This window comes from Trachurus trachurus (genome assembly GCF_905171665.1).
Source record: "Trachurus trachurus genome assembly, chromosome: 16".
NCBI classification, from domain to species: Eukaryota; Metazoa; Chordata; class Actinopteri; order Carangiformes; family Carangidae; genus Trachurus; species Trachurus trachurus.
In genome coordinates, this window is record NC_139902.1 from 10,546,037 (window position 1) to 10,563,740 (window position 17,704).

The 17,704-nt window shown below is 41.0% G+C and overlaps 2 protein-coding genes across 2 annotated transcripts; both read left to right on the forward strand.

Annotated features, from left to right (window-relative positions):
* Positions 1–501: 501 nt before the first annotated feature.
* Positions 502–8,440, forward strand: lin28aa (lin-28 homolog Aa; the record flags this gene model as incomplete). Its single annotated transcript, XM_083990241.1, has 4 exons — positions 502–532; positions 1,038–1,210; positions 5,239–5,423; positions 8,221–8,440. 4 exons carry the CDS (start codon positions 502–504, stop codon positions 8,438–8,440), a joined length of 609 nt encoding a protein of 202 aa, XP_083846367.1.
* Positions 8,441–13,266: 4,826 nt separating this feature from the next.
* mecr (mitochondrial trans-2-enoyl-CoA reductase) lies at positions 13,267–17,385 on the forward strand. The gene is made up of 10 exons (XM_083990238.1): positions 13,267–13,577; positions 14,234–14,331; positions 14,429–14,560; positions 14,648–14,791; positions 15,599–15,701; positions 16,170–16,272; positions 16,368–16,441; positions 16,551–16,611; positions 16,934–17,006; positions 17,106–17,385. The coding sequence occupies exons 1-10, from the start codon at positions 13,381–13,383 to the stop codon at positions 17,267–17,269; spliced, it is 1,149 nt and encodes a 382-aa protein (XP_083846364.1). The 5' UTR covers positions 13,267–13,380; the 3' UTR covers positions 17,270–17,385.
* Positions 17,386–17,704: the final 319 nt, after the last annotated feature.

Sequence of the window (17,704 nt, forward strand, 5' to 3'; positions counted from 1 at the left end):
GGGTTTTGTTAGATTGGAAATGGTCATTTGTATTGACCAGCAGAGCTGACCACTGCAGGGGAGCGAGGAAAAAAACGCGTTTTCAGTAAACAAAGACGGACGCGGCAGCAGCGGCTGAAACACTGGGAGTAAACTGGCCCTCAAACATGGCAGAAGGTATGTTAGAAGCATCTTTTTGGGGGAGTTATCTCTGTGAATGATTGAAGTGCTCTGTGAAGAGGCTGGCTTTTCCTTGCATTGTGTTTGAGATTTTGTTGGGGGGGAAGATTCTTCAGCAAAAATTCTGCCCGGTGACCCCCCACCCCTCATTGTTTAGGGGGAATAGGTTGCCAGCCCTCTTTTGTTTACCCCCCTCTCCCGCTTTCCCTCTCGCTGCGCAGCCTCTGCTTTTCACAGCATTTTGCATGAAAGTGGCAATCTGTGAGGATTACCCAGTTTGAGGGTTAAAAAAAGGATACTGTAGCTTGGGTGCTAATTTTGACTCAAGGCAGAACTGAAGATATGGGCTCTGTTTCTAACCAGGAATTCCCAGGTTGAGTAACTTAACAAGTTTCTTTTTTTCTTTAAACTTTCTTTTAAACAGGTTAATTGAGTCGTTTTCTGCGGTGGACTGTCTCTCTGATTGTAATGGCACATTTTCCAGTATTGTTCACGCACGTGATCTGCAATCCGTGTTTATCAAAGCATTAAACGCTCTTTAGAAATACTGACATCACGCAGCCTACAAGATCACTTATTTTACGCAAACTCGTGGCACAAGACTACGGCTCACTTTCTTTTATTTAGTTATGAAACTGGTGAGAATTGAAACCTTAAACTAAGCCGGAACAACAACCGAGGCTTGTTTCGTCTCTTTTCATTTTATCGATCCGTATTGATCAGTGATGCAACAATGCAAGGAAACGAGAAGATAACTTTAAAAAAAAAATGTTTATACGCACGGGTTTTGTACTTTGCTGAAATGTTTCACTAGCTATTTTAAGAAAGAGACAATTTGTAATTTTTTTTTTTTTTTAATTTTTGAAATTTTATTTCAGGAGTGTGTAAAACCGAGGAGGATGAGGGACCGAGCACTGAGGAAGATTCACAGTCTGTCCACGGGCTCGGCGTGTGTAAATGGTTCAACGTCCGCATGGGTTTCGGGTTCCTGTCCATGACCAACCGAGAGGGAGTGCCACTGGACGAGCCGGTCGATGTGTTCGTCCATCAGGTAGGACCTGCATCTCTACTCGGTTTGGGGGGTTGGAAGTGTTAACTAACGGAACAACACCGGGGTTTCATACTGCACCCGGGGCCGGGGGAAAAAAAGACATAGTCCGGTGTGGAAATGTGCTTTTCCAGCCGGGAGCCAGATTAGGCTACCACACCTGTTTCCAATCTGGTTTAATTAATTGAAGATTTTTAATCTCCATTCTCATTGGCTAAAATATGATATGGCTAGGAAATATGCTGGGGAATGTGAAATAAAGTGAAATGTAGCAGAGTTTTCGACGTGTTCCATTAGGCTTCGATACCTGATGGTTGTAATGCAGTGGTGGGTGTTTGTTCCTCAGGGGAGGACGTGTTGCTGTGTGGGCTTCCCTCGTGGTCTTTTCAGAAGGACACTGGAGGAGAATGCGAAAGTGTGGTTAAACCTTACACACTTTATTAGACCGAGATCGATGCTTTTAACAGGATAGGATACACAGTATGGATATTATGGGCTGCAGAGAAAACTCGTCCTCATGGGTGAATTTCATGTTTGGCCATTCCTCAGTGGCAAGGCAGGGCAAGTTCAGCTAAGTGGAGGCTTTTAAAACAATTGACTAAATATTTGGGGTAGCCTATTATATTATCTCAGTGGAAATCACAACAGAACCAGGATAACTGGGGACTCTTTTGTGGTTAAGTTATGCATTTTTAACACATTTGGCATGTGAGGACTGTGAAATTGTAATGTTCTTTTGGACAGATGTGGATGTCGTCTTTAAGCTGAACATTTCTTTCTTTACTTGAGGTTTTATTGTTTCTTTCTCAGGCTAAATAAATGAAAGAAAGCTTCTCATTTCACCCAGGTTTAACCAAAACCCTCACCCACCTTGTAAAAGTGGTGAAATGTATGAGGTATGGATAGGGAGGCGGGGGTGCGTTTCCCTCCAACTTCTCATGTGAGTGAGCGCCTCCGCTGCTTGTCTGATAAGATAAAGGCTTAGCATGTGAATGAGAAGAGACCCCACTAGCTGCTCATTCACCTCTAGGTTCCTGTCATAAAGTGATTAGAGGCTCTTTGCTGTCTGCTCAATCTCCTCTGTGTGTGTGTGGTGTGTTTTATACCAGCTTTTAAGAGCACAGGGGATCTACGCTTTTACTTGAGGTCAATTTCCTTGTCCACACACCACCATGCCGTAGCCTCCAGCTGTGGAGATATTTCCCTAACAAAGTGTATTTTCCTCAATTAAAGATTTTACTTATTTTGGGAAGGTCTGTCATCCACAATTAGTTCTCAGCTGCATGTTCTTTTACTCAAGCAGCTGTTTGTTGTTTCTGTATGCGTTTTCCGCTCCTGATGATACATACAGAGATATTTATTTGTTCTGAGGAAGAGTTGTAACTGAATTATAGTTTGAGTGTACACAGGAAGTTGGTGCTTGATGAGTCATTTTGAAAACCAAAATGTGAGTTCAACCAGGAATGGAAACTTACAGTTTGGTGCAGAGAGATCAGAAGGATATTACAATGAAGTATTGGTGTCACCACAGGTTTAATGCCAGTTGCCATCATATGCTGCTTCAATAGTGTGCCATACCTTGCAGGTCACAAAAACAAGTTACCCCAGTGAGGTTGTAACCTAAGCAACAACAGCCACAGTGAGGGCTGCTACAAGAAAACCAATGACTGGTTTCTGTCTGTGTCATTGGAAAAGTAAGACACAAGTGTGTCAATGATAGATGTGTAGGGGTTATGGCAACGTAAAAGGCTTTAGCCCTAAAATTAGTGGCCGCGTGTCAAGGAAAATTAACTCCCAGGGTCCACTGGCCTTTGTGCAGGTGGACAATAGAGCCATGCATCCGAATGAAGCACCCCTTGGCCGTGACCGAGCCCCTCTTTGTCTCAGCAGTAGTCCTGCTATTGTCCTTCACTTCTCTGATGTCTTTCTCCATCTCACTGGTCTCCTAGACAGATTCTAGACAGAGTTTACATTAGACCCCCCCTGATGATGCCTCAGCATCAGGTCACACATCCAAGTATAAAGGCGATACTCCTATGTACCTGCGTGTTTCTGTGCCTGAGTGTGTGTGTGTGTGCACTAATAACCTGATGTGGGCATGTGGCTGGTGAGGGTCCGTTAGGGGGGTGGGGAAGGTCACACATGGGAGAGGAAGTGGGTTAACGGTCACCAGGGCAGAGAGGCCTGATGGGATTGGGGCTCTGTGGACGTCCATGTTGCCACTCAAATGTCATGGCTCACCAATTGTGCATCCTCTCACGCTCAGGACTTTGTAGCAGATGCTCGGCTGTGAGCGAACGTCGCCGGATTAGAGACGCTTGGGCTTTTGTTTGTTTTTGTTTCTTGTTTAATTGCAGAAGGCGTTGTTAGTTCGCAGCTCACTACAACCACAGGCTGTGCTTGTAGTGATTCAACAACATTAATTTTGAGTTCTGAAGAGTGCCAACTGGTTGATTATTAACCTGAAGCGGAGTCTGGGAGATTTGCTTCTTGTATCTTTTGAAATGATAACCTGTACTTAAGACTTTTCCTGTTGGGTTTTACTTAAAACAGACCCTTTGAGTTTGAAAATGGGATTAAGTTCTATCACAACAAACCTGCTACATCACAGATATTTCTTCCTATATAAACACCCTGTTGCGGTTGAAGATGATGGTGACAATTTAATCTCTCAGCAAGGGAATTTTAGAGAGGAGTTTCCCATGTTGTGTTTATCAGTCTCGAGGTTTTATCCTCAAAACCACAAGAACCTCCCTTTCCTTCATCTCTCTTTTTTCTATGGCAAATGGAAACCCCTTTTGTCGAGACACTAGAATCAAGAGGGACCTTCTCAAAGGTCACTTTAGGTGAACATTTAGTGAGTATGCAAGCAAGCACAGGGCCTAGGTTATTGTTTACTCTCAAAAATGTTTGACCCACCAATTCCATTGTTGCTCCATTGTTGATTAATTAATCCTCTCCAGTGTTGCTGTTCATGAAACATGTTTCTTCAACAAAAAGAGACATCCCATATTCAAACACTCATATCAAAGGAAGATATCAATCATTTGTGCTTACCCTTAACTTTTATCTTCCATGTCTTTCTGCCAAACAACTATCCAAGGAATTTCACCCTGACCCCCAACCCCCCAGAGAAGCCATACTGCCTTCTCACCCCACCCCCACCCCCAGCATTAACCCCTGCATCCTGCAGTTTAGGGTTAGTGGTCAGTGTGTTAGTTGTGCTATTTGATGTGAGTGGGAAGAGGGATGGGGGGTAGGGACAGCAGTGTGGAATGCTGTTCCTCCAAAAGGGAGGGGGCGGGGGGTGGGTTGAAGGTTATCCTCATCAGGTTTACCACCCAAACACAGGGAAAAGACAAAAGCAGCATTTAGGCAACGTGGTCTTTTTAAATGCAGAGCAGTGTGTAAACATACTGCTCAATATCAGCAAGCTTGGTAGGGCTTGTTAAATTTATCAGGTGAGACATAACGATCACCTTAAAATGCCAGACACCTGATAACACCTATCATGGTTGTGTGTGGCGGTGGCGGGGGGTTCTCTAGGGTCAAATGCGGTGTTTCATTTACCTCGGAAGTCAGAGGTGGGAATGATCTCACATCCGAGTCGATGGAGTTCTAGTTGTTGTTTGTTGTTGTTGGTATTGGCACCATGACCACAGATAGAAGTTTGACAATGCAAGATGACCAAGGTGTAGATAAGCAGTATATTAGTACAATGTTTACTTGTGTTGATGCTAAGAGCAGACATCTTAGATTTTGATGCTGGGGTTTGCAAGAGTTTTATTTTTCGGGTCAGAAATCTAAATCTGACTTCAGAGGACACTCGGGTTGAAATATTCACCTGGTTCCTTCAAAGTACCGATTTCCAAGTTGAATTGGAACACACTAAAAGTTATTTGCTTGTAAGTGACTTGACTCGTTCTGTTGTATAAGGAAATACAGGATGTTAGATACCACATAACAGGAGACCCCAAACCATCAAATAAAATTATTTTGGTGCTGAATGCTATTACTGCTTTCCCTTTCAGAGCAAATTGCACATGGAAGGTTTCCGCAGCCTAAAGGAGGGCGAGGCAGTTGAGTTTACCTTCAAGAAGTCATCGAAAGGACTGGAGTCTCAGCGAGTTACAGGACCAGGTGGCATCCACTGTCTGGGCAGTGAGCGAAGACCCAAAGGCAAGAAGGTCCAGAAGCGACGTTCAAAGGGAGATAGGTAAGTTGGCAGGAGACAAGAGGAAATCCAGTTTTATTCTTGAAACATTGAAGTGTCAGATAAACTATAAAACAATAGTAAGCTGGATAATATTATTTGCTTCCATGATTTATTGGTCACAGAGTACCCCTCATTTTTTTGTCTTTTCTGCTATATTGGATAAAAGCCTGTGAATACCAGAAGGCATTTGGGAGAAATTCAAGCTCGAGAGCTCTAATATAATGAAAACCCAAATCCAAGGCTGCTATTCCTTAATCAGTTCAGCAAAACTCATTGTACACACTGAAACACATTAAGTCTAAAATTAAAATAAAAGCAAAAGCTAAGTATTTTCCATAAACTGCTTCTGCTCTGTGAAATCAATTGGCTCCAAACATCTTTACCTTTGTGTTTTTAGTTTTGTGATGATGCATTTTTCAAATAATTCAATTGGTTTTCAAATGGTTTGTTTGAAGGAGTAGCAACACACATTAGAAAACATTATCTGTCCACAAAAAAATCAAAATCATCAACTTGGGACTGACTGGACAGGAACAAATAATGCACATTTCCATTAGATTTTCTTTTAAAATACTACTGCTCAACAAACAGCCATTGTTGTGTCCACTTTGGATCAGCTATACAATGGTGTTTTTAGTTTCTCCCCATTTTCCTTCCTCTTCCTCAACCCCCACCTCAAGCCCCAAGGGTCGCACCAGCAGGCTTGATGTGTGACCTGGATCAATAACTGTTTAAATCTGCTGGCCCCAAGTGAATTCACACCCAATGACTCTCCCTCTATGCCTAAACCTTCTCTACCAATGTGATTTGTATCTCCAAATCCAAACTAATAATGCCAAAATCACAATTCAAATAACAGAAACATAAATCTATAAATGTTTTGGGCTGGTTGATATACCAGAATGTACTTCTTTCTACTTGAGATGAATATCTTTGATGGTGTTTTAAAACCAACAATTGAAAAAGTTGCAATTCAGTTCAGAACCACTTTCATGAGTCCACATACTATGGAGGTTACCAAAACTGAACAACCAATTTGCAAATATACAGTATCTTAAATCCTGGATGGTTTCTTATGGGTTCAATGCAAATGGAACAATGTCCTTCCAAGAAAAAGAAGAAGGAAGGCTCAAAGGGGGCCTTGATTTTTTGGGTCCTTCTTTGAATATCAATATAGCATGGGGTTAGAGGTGTATCAACTTCAACCCCCCTGTCAGTTGTGATTAGAGCCAAAGAGTAGTCAGTGTGAGAACAGAGATCATTACTGCCTCAAAGAGTCCTGGGAGGCCTGCTGTGGTTCAATAACTCTCTCTAGACCACACTGATCCATGGATAAGATATTGTTACCCTCTAGCATATTTCATTATGCAACACTGGATGGTGATTCATGGAGTTGTGTATAATTGATTGATCATACTTATAACCAATAGATGGATATCCTTAGGACCATAGTAGACAGTATCATGTTTGATGCCTTGAGTGAGAGGCTATTTTTCAGTTCACATTTCATAGACCACCTCTGTGAGTGAGTGTGTGTGTATATATGACTGAGGCAGAGGAAAAAGCTCCTGTCCATTTAATTGATAACAGATGCAAGAGCCTGGGCAAGGGGGTGAAAGGTCACTGTTGTCATGACAACAGCGTATGAGTAAATGCAAGAGGGCTGGGGGCTGGGATTGGGGGTTAGAGGACTGAGGAGAGGGTGGGGGGGTCAGGGTTCAGAGGTCATTACTGCAGCTTTTTTAGACAAAGGGGCCACTTCCCCTTTCCTCCTCTTGGCTCCTGATGGATGCTGATGTAGGGAGCTTCTGTGATGTAACAGTATAGACCTCGACACCACCCCTATGGCCACCCGCTACAAAGCTGCTCTGACCCCTTGGAAGCCGCCCTGTCAAAGCCTCATCTGCTGCTACAGTGGTGGCAGGGGGTCCACAGTGGCACACACTGACCGCCCCACGCCCACCACCCATCTGTCTTCCGCCCCTGCACGCGTGGCCATTCTATAGAATATGTTCGAACAGAGGTGGCCTTGGACACCCCCAATGGCTCCATCTGACCCCTCATGGTGTTCGTTTCTAAAGTTCAATGCCGATGAAACGGATGTCTCATACAATAGAGTCCAATGGGAAGCTTGTGGCAGTGACAAACTGACAAATAGGGCAAGCTGTTCACGATATCTGACATAATACCTGCCACAGAAAAATAGGAGCCTTGCCACTCCAATATTGTAGCTCTGAAGATTGCTTGAATTATTGAATTGTCAGAATCTGCTTCTTGCTACTAAGAAAATGTAGTATTGAAGTGAAAGAAGTAAAAGGTTCTGTTCACAATTTTTGGCCATTTAAAAAACATCATCAACAACATCAACAGTATTTTAAGATGTTCAGCCATGGTGTGCTCTTCACAGAGTAACGGAGTGTGACCTGGAATGCCCTTGGTTACACCCAGTGAAATGTGGCCATCTAGTGGCAAACAGGTGGAAGAAAATCCCATGTCCACTCATAAATTGGTTTTGTAAAAAAAAAAATGCATGCACATACAGCATGCACAAAGTGTGACACCAGAAAGCTGTTTTCACATCCATCACCCATAATCTGTTATTAAAAGCCCATTGTCAAAGTTATAGACAAGCCCTAAGAGGTATAAAATAGAACAGTATTTGGAAACTTAAGAACCTGTTTATGAATGCTGTCTACTACGTGTAAATAGAATTTACCTGAAAATAATTTATATAAACTCAAAAGTTGTTGATTGATAATCAAAGCTTTAACCTATTTAAAAATGTTTGTTATTGCAGGTGCTACAACTGCGGAGGCCTGGACCACCATGCCAAAGAGTGCAAGTTACCACCCCAGCCCAAGAAGTGCCATTTCTGCCAGAGCATCGACCACATGGTTGCCAACTGCCCAATCAAAGCACAACAGTCCTCACCAGGATCTCAGGGAAAACCATCCTCCTTGAAAGGAGATGAAGAGGAGCACAGCCAATCGGCACTGCCTCCCGAGACCTCCGATTAATTGACGAATTGGGCAACACTGACACCGGGGAAGCACAGAGGCCAATCAAACTGCTTTGATGGTGGGATGGGACACACACTACCCCCTTCCACCTGTTGAAGCTGCTTTTGGAACTACCTCAGGTTTTAAAAAAAATGCTCATGAAGAATGTTGCTGAAGGTTTTTTGTTTGTTTTCATTTGGTGTAACACTCAGGAATACTGCTGTATTATTGCACTCAGGATGCTACTAAATGTTTGAATCACCGCTGTTTGTTGAGGGTTTTGAGATTGTAGTGATTAATGCCATATAACAGATTATCATGGTAGGTTTTTGTAGAATCTGGGTTTTTTTTTTGTTTTTGATTCTTACTGCGTTACTGTGCCTCTGCTGTGGGCATTATACCTCTTATTTTTGCATTATACTCAGTGTGTTTAGTATGGAGCTACACTTTTGCTGCCTTACCAGTTAGTCTTCTTCCTGACTGTTACACCTCACTATCCGACAGGGCAGAGACGTGACAGTTAGTACCTCTGTAATGAATGTTAGCTTGCATATCGCATGGGGAATGGGAGGGTTGATGAAAACACATGGGATGGGTTTTAGGGTATAGCTATAGGCAATGTATTGGCATCTGCCAATATTGCAATTGACCATCCAGTTTTCCTGGGGCCAAATGAATGTCAGACCAGAAGTGGTCTCCAGCTTTTGGTTTGGAGTTATTTTAGTTGTAATTTTTTTTCTTTTCTTTTTTTTTATCCAGCGTTTTGCTGGCCATGTAAAGGTGCACGATCTACCTCAATGCATCATGTTTGGTCTGCTACTAACACTGTCACCCTAACTGCTGATGGTAAACTAGATATTCTCAGATTTCATCTCTGGAGATTGTGATATGGTAAATCAAATCCGTTTTGCACTACAGTGTTTGCGCAGCATTAGCCATTAGTTGTGATATGACTCTTTGAAGAGTAACTTCACACTCCTGAAAAGCTTCTGTTTTGGTTTAACTTTTTATCTGGCTGAAGTGACATGTTCTCCAGGATCTTCTCACATTTTTCTCAGCTATTTAAAAAAAAAAGAAAAAAGGATTTGTTGTCTGCTCCATTTCTAACATTGGAAGGGTTTATGGGAAGCATACTTTCTTGAGCTTTTCAACAATCCAACAAGCATTTCTGATGGTGAATGCTGACCACTTGGATCTCAGGAACCTAAATTAACTCAGGTGTGGTCAGTTGTTCTGTTGACATAGTGTGGTACTGTAGCTCCATGCTACATCAGAAATGCTCAAAGGGCAGAAAAACATGTTTCTATTTGGTAGAGAAAGCAAGATTATTGGGCTGGATGCAGTTACATTTTAAAGTTGAAGGCAAAACGCTGCTTTTCAGGGTGATGTTTAATTACTCTTTAACCTCTTTGGGAATTGGAAGCATTACCTTTGTGAACTTTTTATTTACACTATATTCTCATTTTACTGGCTGCTGTGTAAAAGACTGCTGCTTTTTCCATGACCTTAACAAGGATTTGATGGAATTCCAACCAACGTAATACTAAACACAATACATGTACAACGTAATTTCTAATAAGATACTTGACCTGGACTGAGTTACTGAGGCGTCCAGCTAGCTCTCCTCTTGATACTTGAATAAAATGAGGCAGAATCAGACATGATGTTGCCAGTGGGAAGGCTGGTGTTTTTGTTTATAACCATGTGATCCATTTCTAGGTAGTTATTTAAGACATTACCTCCCCATAGCCCTTCGTAGGGTAATAGTTCAGGGACACCAAGCCTGCACGGAGGAGCATGTAGAACTAGCTAGCTAATCAGCATTTTACTCCCATTTTACAGGAGAAGCTGACAAGACTTTTACACTCAATTAATATATATGTAAAATTATTCTAAAGCCTTTTTTAAGAAAAAGAAAAAAAAATCATACTACGTATTTATTTTTCATCCAAGAGTGCTGCAGCCTCTCCTGCTCCTGTCGAAGCCTCTCAGCAATTAATGTTTGATCAGACATCAGAAAACTGCCAAACGTTATTCAAAGCTACGTATGACTTGAGAATATATTTGGGTAACACATTTTTTTTAAATCGAGGTACTCGTATTACTTTGTACATGTGTGCTTGATAAATCATTTTCCTTAATAATCCAATGCAGTATAAATACAGTGATATTGCAATATAGAGTACATACTGTACAGGTACATAGTATTATGAGGATTTCTTTATTTCCTTTGTCTTTTATGTTTATTTTTTTAACTTTCTTTTTTTGTGCACAATGAGCCTTTCACGAGAGACACATTGTTATTCCTATCTATGCCAAAACCAATGCAATGTTACTCTGCACTAATCATGTGTAAGATGCATTCATTTCTTTTTTTGTATTCCGTTTAATCTCCTTTTAATGTGTTAAATATTTTATATTATGTTTTTAGACTTTCATATATCATCTACAGTAAGTTACCGGGAGACAAAAACAGTACCTCCACTCTTAGTCTCATCTCAGGAAATACCAATCTGAAAACTCAGGGAATACTTCAGATTGATTGGAAAGAGTCGATGAGTGTTTATTCAAGACCTAATTGGCAATTGCTCACCCACATGATGTGAAATGATGATATAATATGATATGAAGAACTACTATTATTGTATTTTTTCCTCTATAATCGTTGTAGATGGGGATGTAGTAGATTATTGTTAAAGGGACTGGGGCTGGTAGTATATAATATATGGGGTTTTCTCATCTCAACACATGGCTGATACTTGGTGTTTCAGACTATCAATGCTTATGACAAAAAGAATGTGTCATGGATGAATTAACACTCAAATCCTACTTTATACTCTACTTTTGGGCTGTGTTTATATACTCTACGTTTTCCAATTGTAAAGGTTACATAAGGAAACACTGTTCTGATAATTACACTCAGGATATAAAAGGACAGAAAGATTGTTGATGTAAGTGCTCTGATTAGGTGGACTCATCTTGTTTATTTTCTGCAATTTTATGCTGAATTAACCATTTACAATTACAATGCTAACATGGCTAACTTCCTCTTCCTCTGCATTTAAAAGAGGCACACAAAGAATCAGTTGGTGAATTTTTTTTTGTATCACTTCTCAATACCTCATCCGTCAAGGTCTAATCGGTGACTCTGACACCCACTTTTTAGACAAAGGTTAAACAAAAGTGTTGTATTATAATGTTTGCAATATTCTGCTGAACTTTGTAATGTTTTCAAAGTATCATTTGGAAACTTTAAGTTTAACTTTAAGTCTATTACAGACATTCTGATTGCAACAAACCTGTCTGACCCCTCAGTGGTGTGTTATTGTGAATTGAGTGTTGGGTATTAGGTGGGTTAGATATATCTTGAAAATCCAAGGACCTATTAGGCCATGTGCTCAGGGTAACATGTGAAGTGCACCAAAGCACTCTGCATCATAGTTTGCTTGGTGTGGTACATTTTGTTTGTGACCATCAGCCATTTATTTTGTGGTGTTGTATCTTGTCAGGTAAATGGCTCGGGCTACCTCCGAAAAATGTGCATTTATTACTGATGAATGTATCAGTGTTGACTGCCATAAACGTACAATTATCTTGATCTCAGGCAATTTAATGGCTAGTTTGTCAATGATGAGCAGCATGTAGGCTTTTCAAAGTATTACTGTGATTATGTTTCTATATGTAAAGATCTGCTCCATTTCCTAATAAATATGTCATAATATCCATGTGTGTTTTCCATGTAACCTGTTGTGATACTAATTTACAATCCTATCACTTGATTTCTGATTGGCCTGACTACATTTGCTTATTTGTCTGGAAAGAAATATCCAGATCCTTAAGTAGCAATAACACAGATATAGAAATACTCCATTACAACTAAAAGACTTGAAGTTAAAGCACAGTAATTATAAGCTAAAGGTACTATCAAATGTAAAATTACACATTATACAAATATTTCTGCTGTTGCTGTAGACATGAATTGACATTTTATGTCTATCAAATCAAAAGCAATTAGCCTACTAAAATGTCAATCTTTATGTGTGTACAGCCATGGTCAAACGTTTTGAGAATTAATGGTTTTCACAAAGTTTGCTGTTTCAGTGTTGTTTTTTTCTTTTTGGCAGATGTTGCCATGGATTATGTATAAGTAGCCTATTCTTGTAAGTATAATTACAAGAGAAGTGGCTTCTTTGCTGCACTTTTTGATGCCCCACCATCCACCAAAAGTCTTTGCCTCACTGTGTTTGCAGATGCACTAACACCTGCTGCCATTCCTGAGCAAGCACTGCACTGGTGGTGCCCCGACCCTGAAGCTGAATCACCTTTAGGAGACGGTCCTAGCTCTGTTGGACTTTCCTGGGCACCCTGAAGCCTTCTTCACAACAATTGATCCTCTTTCCTCAAGTTAATTTTCATGGCAAGGAATGACTTTGCAAGTAATTGCAATTCATCTGATCCCTCTTCATAACATCCTGAAGTATAATTGCCATCATATAAACTGAGGCAGCACACTGTGAAAATAAAAATGTGTCACTCTCAAAACGTTTGGCCACAGCTGTTCAGTGTAGCCTACAGTATTAGAGCAAACAGATTCTGATTCTGGTTTTATGTAGGGTGCAAGAAGGTTTTCTGTTTTGACTCAAAACAAAGCCCCAAATTGTGAGAGTTCATGAAGTGAAATACCACCAAACACAACCAATTCCTCTTTTCTTCGTACCTGGTCAAACGCCACAGCAACATTGGGACTCTGCCCTGATTCTCCTGATTCCAGTTATTAGTGGTGAAGTGTCGCCTTTGTCCACCAGGGGCGCTGTTCTCTGTTTATATTTTCAATGACACAAGCTCCAACATGGCCGCACAGTGACAGCAACGCTAACCAAACTCACGGCTCACAAAACAGATATTACAGAACAGCGGTGCACTTAGGTGTTATATTTTAGGTCCGCTGCAGTGTCGTGATGTGGCTGCCACTTCACAGAGTCTATTTAAGAAGCCAGACAAGCTGCGGGAGAAGTTTAGCCGCTGCTCTTTTAAAACTATCAAGGCACAGGGACAATGCTAGCGTGTCTCACTTCAGTCATTCCGCTGGACTTTTTGCACCAACATGCAAGGCACTTGTGTACAGAAAACACGGAGACCCTTCTCAAGTCGTCCAGTAAGAGCTCCCGTTTCAATAAAGAATTCATGTTTTGTTGGTTGCATGTAGATACATCAGGTCAGTGGCTCAACGCTGCTGTCTAACGGGGTTTAGGTGATTAAACATGCCTGATTCTGTCGTGTCACCCAGTAGTCTTCATTCTTTCGGTGTTTCTTCTCGTAAAACTGAAAGGTATTGTTTGAAAGCACTTGTCTCGAAGCATAATCTCACCATTATGCCGCTCACCTGTCCATGTAAATTTTGCGTCTTCTTCGTTATTGGCTAATCACCGCCCTCTGGGGTCTGAGGACGTAAACATCCGCTGGACACTGGTAGGAGAAAAAAGTGCGTTCAAATGGGGTTTACAAGAAAAAAAAACTTCAAAGATGGAGTCGCGAAGGCATCGCGAAACTGCCTGACTTGCGTTAAACAGTTTGCTATTCATCTTTCATCTTGTGTTTTGTAACTAGTAGGCCTACTAGTTACAAAACACAAGATATCATATTGAATCTTTGGTTTGTCTCAGACCTAGTGGTGACCCCCCTTTTTTTTTTCATCACACAGTAAAGACAAAATTGCAAATCCTTGCATTTGAGAGGCCGAACCAGCAAATGGGGCTTGCTATTACTGAACCAAAGTAGACAGAACTTTAAAGCTAATTTTCTGGTTGCCAGGTTGGAGAATTTAGATCTGCCCCCTGTAGGTGCCAAAGATGTCCTTGTTAAAATTCTGGCGGCACCAATCAACCCAGCTGATATCAATATGATTCAAGGTAATCTCTCAGATCCTAATTTAAAAGCAAAGAAAGAGAACAATACATTTCTTGTCATGCTTGAAGATCTGTTGTCTATCTAACGGGGTCTTTTCAGGAACTTACTCCATCCTGCCTGACCTCCCAGCTGTCGGGGGCAATGAAGGTGTGGCCCAGGTCGTAGAGGTGGGCAGCCAGGTCAAGTCCCTCAAAACAGGAGACTGGGTCATCCCGAAAGAGTCCAGTCTAGGTAATTTACACCTTTATTACATGACCGAGACCACAGGGTCACAACTGTATCTCCCCAATATTAAATTTTGTACCTTTGTGTGAACAGGGACATGGAGGACAGAGGCGGTGCTCGCTGAGGATGATGTCATTTCGCTACCGAATGACATTCCTTTGTTGTCTGCTGCCACTCTGGGGGTAAACCCCTGCACTGCCTTCAGGATGCTCTTGGACTTTGAAGATCTAAAGCCAGGTAAACAGGTCCACACACTGGGGCATTATAGCTTCTATTGTCATTGGCCACTGTAGTTTCCTTTGTTTTTTGCACAAATCTTGGTTAAGGGTTGGACTATGGTTTTATTATGGTCATATATGATTTTAGTATCATAGTAAGTTTTTCTTTTATGATGTTCTTAACATGGTTTTTATTTACTACTGTAAGTTTTCTCATTCTATTTCTATTTATTACATTAAGCTCCGATCGTTTTTTATGACGTCTTGGTATGTAATTTTATTGCACAAGCACTGACCTGTATGTCCTGTATTTGGATGGTGATGTCTCCCTGTCCATGAAATGTTTGCTAGGCAACCAAGAGGCACTATGGGCCCAAAACAAATTTCCCCTATGGGACAAATAAAGTTACCTTACCTTGCCTTACCTTACCTTACCTTATCATGCGGTAGGTATTCATGTTCCATCTGAGATGTGGATTAAATTATGAGACAGATGAAACCTTGACCCGCTGCTTGTGAAAAGTCAGTTAATACCACTACTGCTACTAACTTTAAATATTCAGAATGACAGTTTTTCTGTGTTTCACCAAAGCTCAAGAGACTTTCAGAATTAGCCAGTATTCAGTAAATGTAAAGCCACTGTGTTGATAAAGTGTATGGGTTGGTGTCTGTAGCATGAACTTGCATAAGGGGGGAATTCTGTGCATGGTAGGTGTGATGAGATGATGATGAGAACATGTTTATTTAAAACTGAGTAAAATCATGCCCTGAAGTAGCCTAGTTTCATCCATCAGGTGACAGTGTCTGTCCATGATGTATTTTCCAGGGGACACAGTGATCCAGAACGCTGCCAACAGTGGAGTGGGCCAGGCTGTCATACAAATTGCCGCTGCACAAGGAATAAACACTATCAACGTAATCAGAGACAGGTTGGCTCAGTCATACTTCACTCTGTCATACTACAATCTGAAATAACTGTTTTTTTTGTGTGTGTGTGTTTTTTAAGTATGTTTTTGGGGTCTTTTTTGCCTTTAATTGACAGGAGAGTTGAGAGAGACAGGAAATGGGAGGCAGAGAGAGGGGGGGTGACATGCAGGATAGGGCCGCTCGATCGGGATTCGAACCGGGGCCACCTGTAGTGAGGACTATAGCCTCAATACATGGGGCGGGTGCTCTACCAACTGAGCTAAACACCACCCTGAAATAACTGTTTTATAACTATGTTGTGTACATAAATGGGTGTAATGACACTTCAGCTCTTCTTCCTGTTCCTTACTAAGTTATTTAAATTCTGGGGACCGTACTAACACTATGAGTGACTATAAGATAGATACTTTTTTTGTGTGCTGGAATTTATGAGTGTAATGAACTTCCTCATTGTGCCTTCCCTTTCACAGGCCAGAGTTCACACAGCTCAGTGATAGGTTGAAGGCCATCGGTGCGACCCATGTGATCAAAGAGGAGGCACTGAGGCGTCCTGAGATTAAGGAACTGTTCAAGGTCTGTGGCTCTAAAGACAGCTCTTAATATAGGGCCCTGTGGTTTCGCCTGACAGTGCATAAACACAGTCCTTATTATGTTCTGTTTTTTTCTAGACTTGTTCGAAACCAAAACTAGCTTTAAATGGAGTTGGAGGAAAGAGTGCAACAGAACTGCTCCGTCATCTACAGTGAGGATGATTAATATATATATTTTTTATTTTATAACATGATCAAATGATTTAACTCTGAATAGAGAATCTGAAAATAAAATACCATATTTTTTTTAATGATTTTCAGGGTTGGTGGCTCTATGGTGACATATGGAGGAATGGCCAAACAGCCAGTTACTGTCCCTGTGGTAAGATGAATCCTCCTATGTCCTAGGATACACATACATCTCCAAAAGACATTATTAGCTGAGCTCTTTTTAATAACTTTAAACTTTATCTATTTACTTTTTTATTCTTCTTTGCTCCTGTTTTTAACTCTGTGTTTTCTGTTATTTGTTTTTATGCTGTTTCATGCTGTTCCTTTTTTTTTTTTTTTATGTTTTGTCTTTATGTAAAGCACATTGAGTTCCCTTGGTATGAAATGTGCTATATAAATAAAGATGCCTTGCCTTGCCTTGCCTTGCCTATTATAAATCTAATCCCAACACTTACTACACTTGTTCTCTCCAGAGTGCTCTGATTTTTAAGGACGTAAAGGTTCGGGGATTTTGGGTCACACAGTGGAAGAGAGATCACTTAAACGGTGAGTCCTTATGTAGTGACCTCTTTCAAGATATCCAAATGAGTCCTTTTTAAAAAAGAAAAAAAAATTACATTGAAATTCCACAAACTTTCTCCTCAGATGAAAGGGCGCTAAGAGCCATGCTGGACGAACTGTGCTCCCTCATCAAGAAGGGAAAGCTGACAGCTCCTGCCTGCACCGAGGTGGCACTCCAAGACTTCAGTAAAGCCCTTGATGCATCGATGCAGCCGTTCACTTCAGCGAAACAGGTCCTAATTATGTGACCTGGCTGGTCTTACCCGCCAACTGAAATGTAACTGTGACTGAACTCTGGATTCCAGATGTGTTAATCATATTTGCTGCTAAGGCGTGTACATTTATATTAATAAATGTGTCTTCACAGCAAGCTCAAAGTCTGGTATCTGCCATGTTCTGCAATCATCTCCTCAGTTTACTGGCAGTAATCAGAAACGTATTAAATCTTTATATAGATTTGTGAGATAGAATAATCATAGAACTTTATCTGTTGTGTTTTGTAACAGATTATATTGCATTTAACTGACAGTGATGAGTGAGTACAATTAATATGAACAGATTTATTGTTGTGGAAATGCTGATATCACTAATGCATTGATCTGCTCTGTTGAAACAACAGTCATACAAGTAAGAGTGAATAGATAGAGCAGAGTCTGACCGGAAAGCTTGAGGGTGAGAACACG

Bases quoted from the DNA above. Each gene is read 5' to 3' on its own strand.
- mecr (XM_083990238.1), top strand. From the start codon at position 13,381: ATGTGGCTGCCACTTCACAGAGTCTATTTAAGAAGCCAGACAAGCTGC. The intron at 13,578-14,233 runs GTAAGAGCTCCC...TCTGGTTGCCAG, and splicing joins GACCCTTCTCAAGTCGTCCA to GTTGGAGAATTTAGATCTGC. The intron at 15,702-16,169 runs GTTGGCTCAGTC...TCCCTTTCACAG, and splicing joins ATCAACGTAATCAGAGACAG to GCCAGAGTTCACACAGCTCA.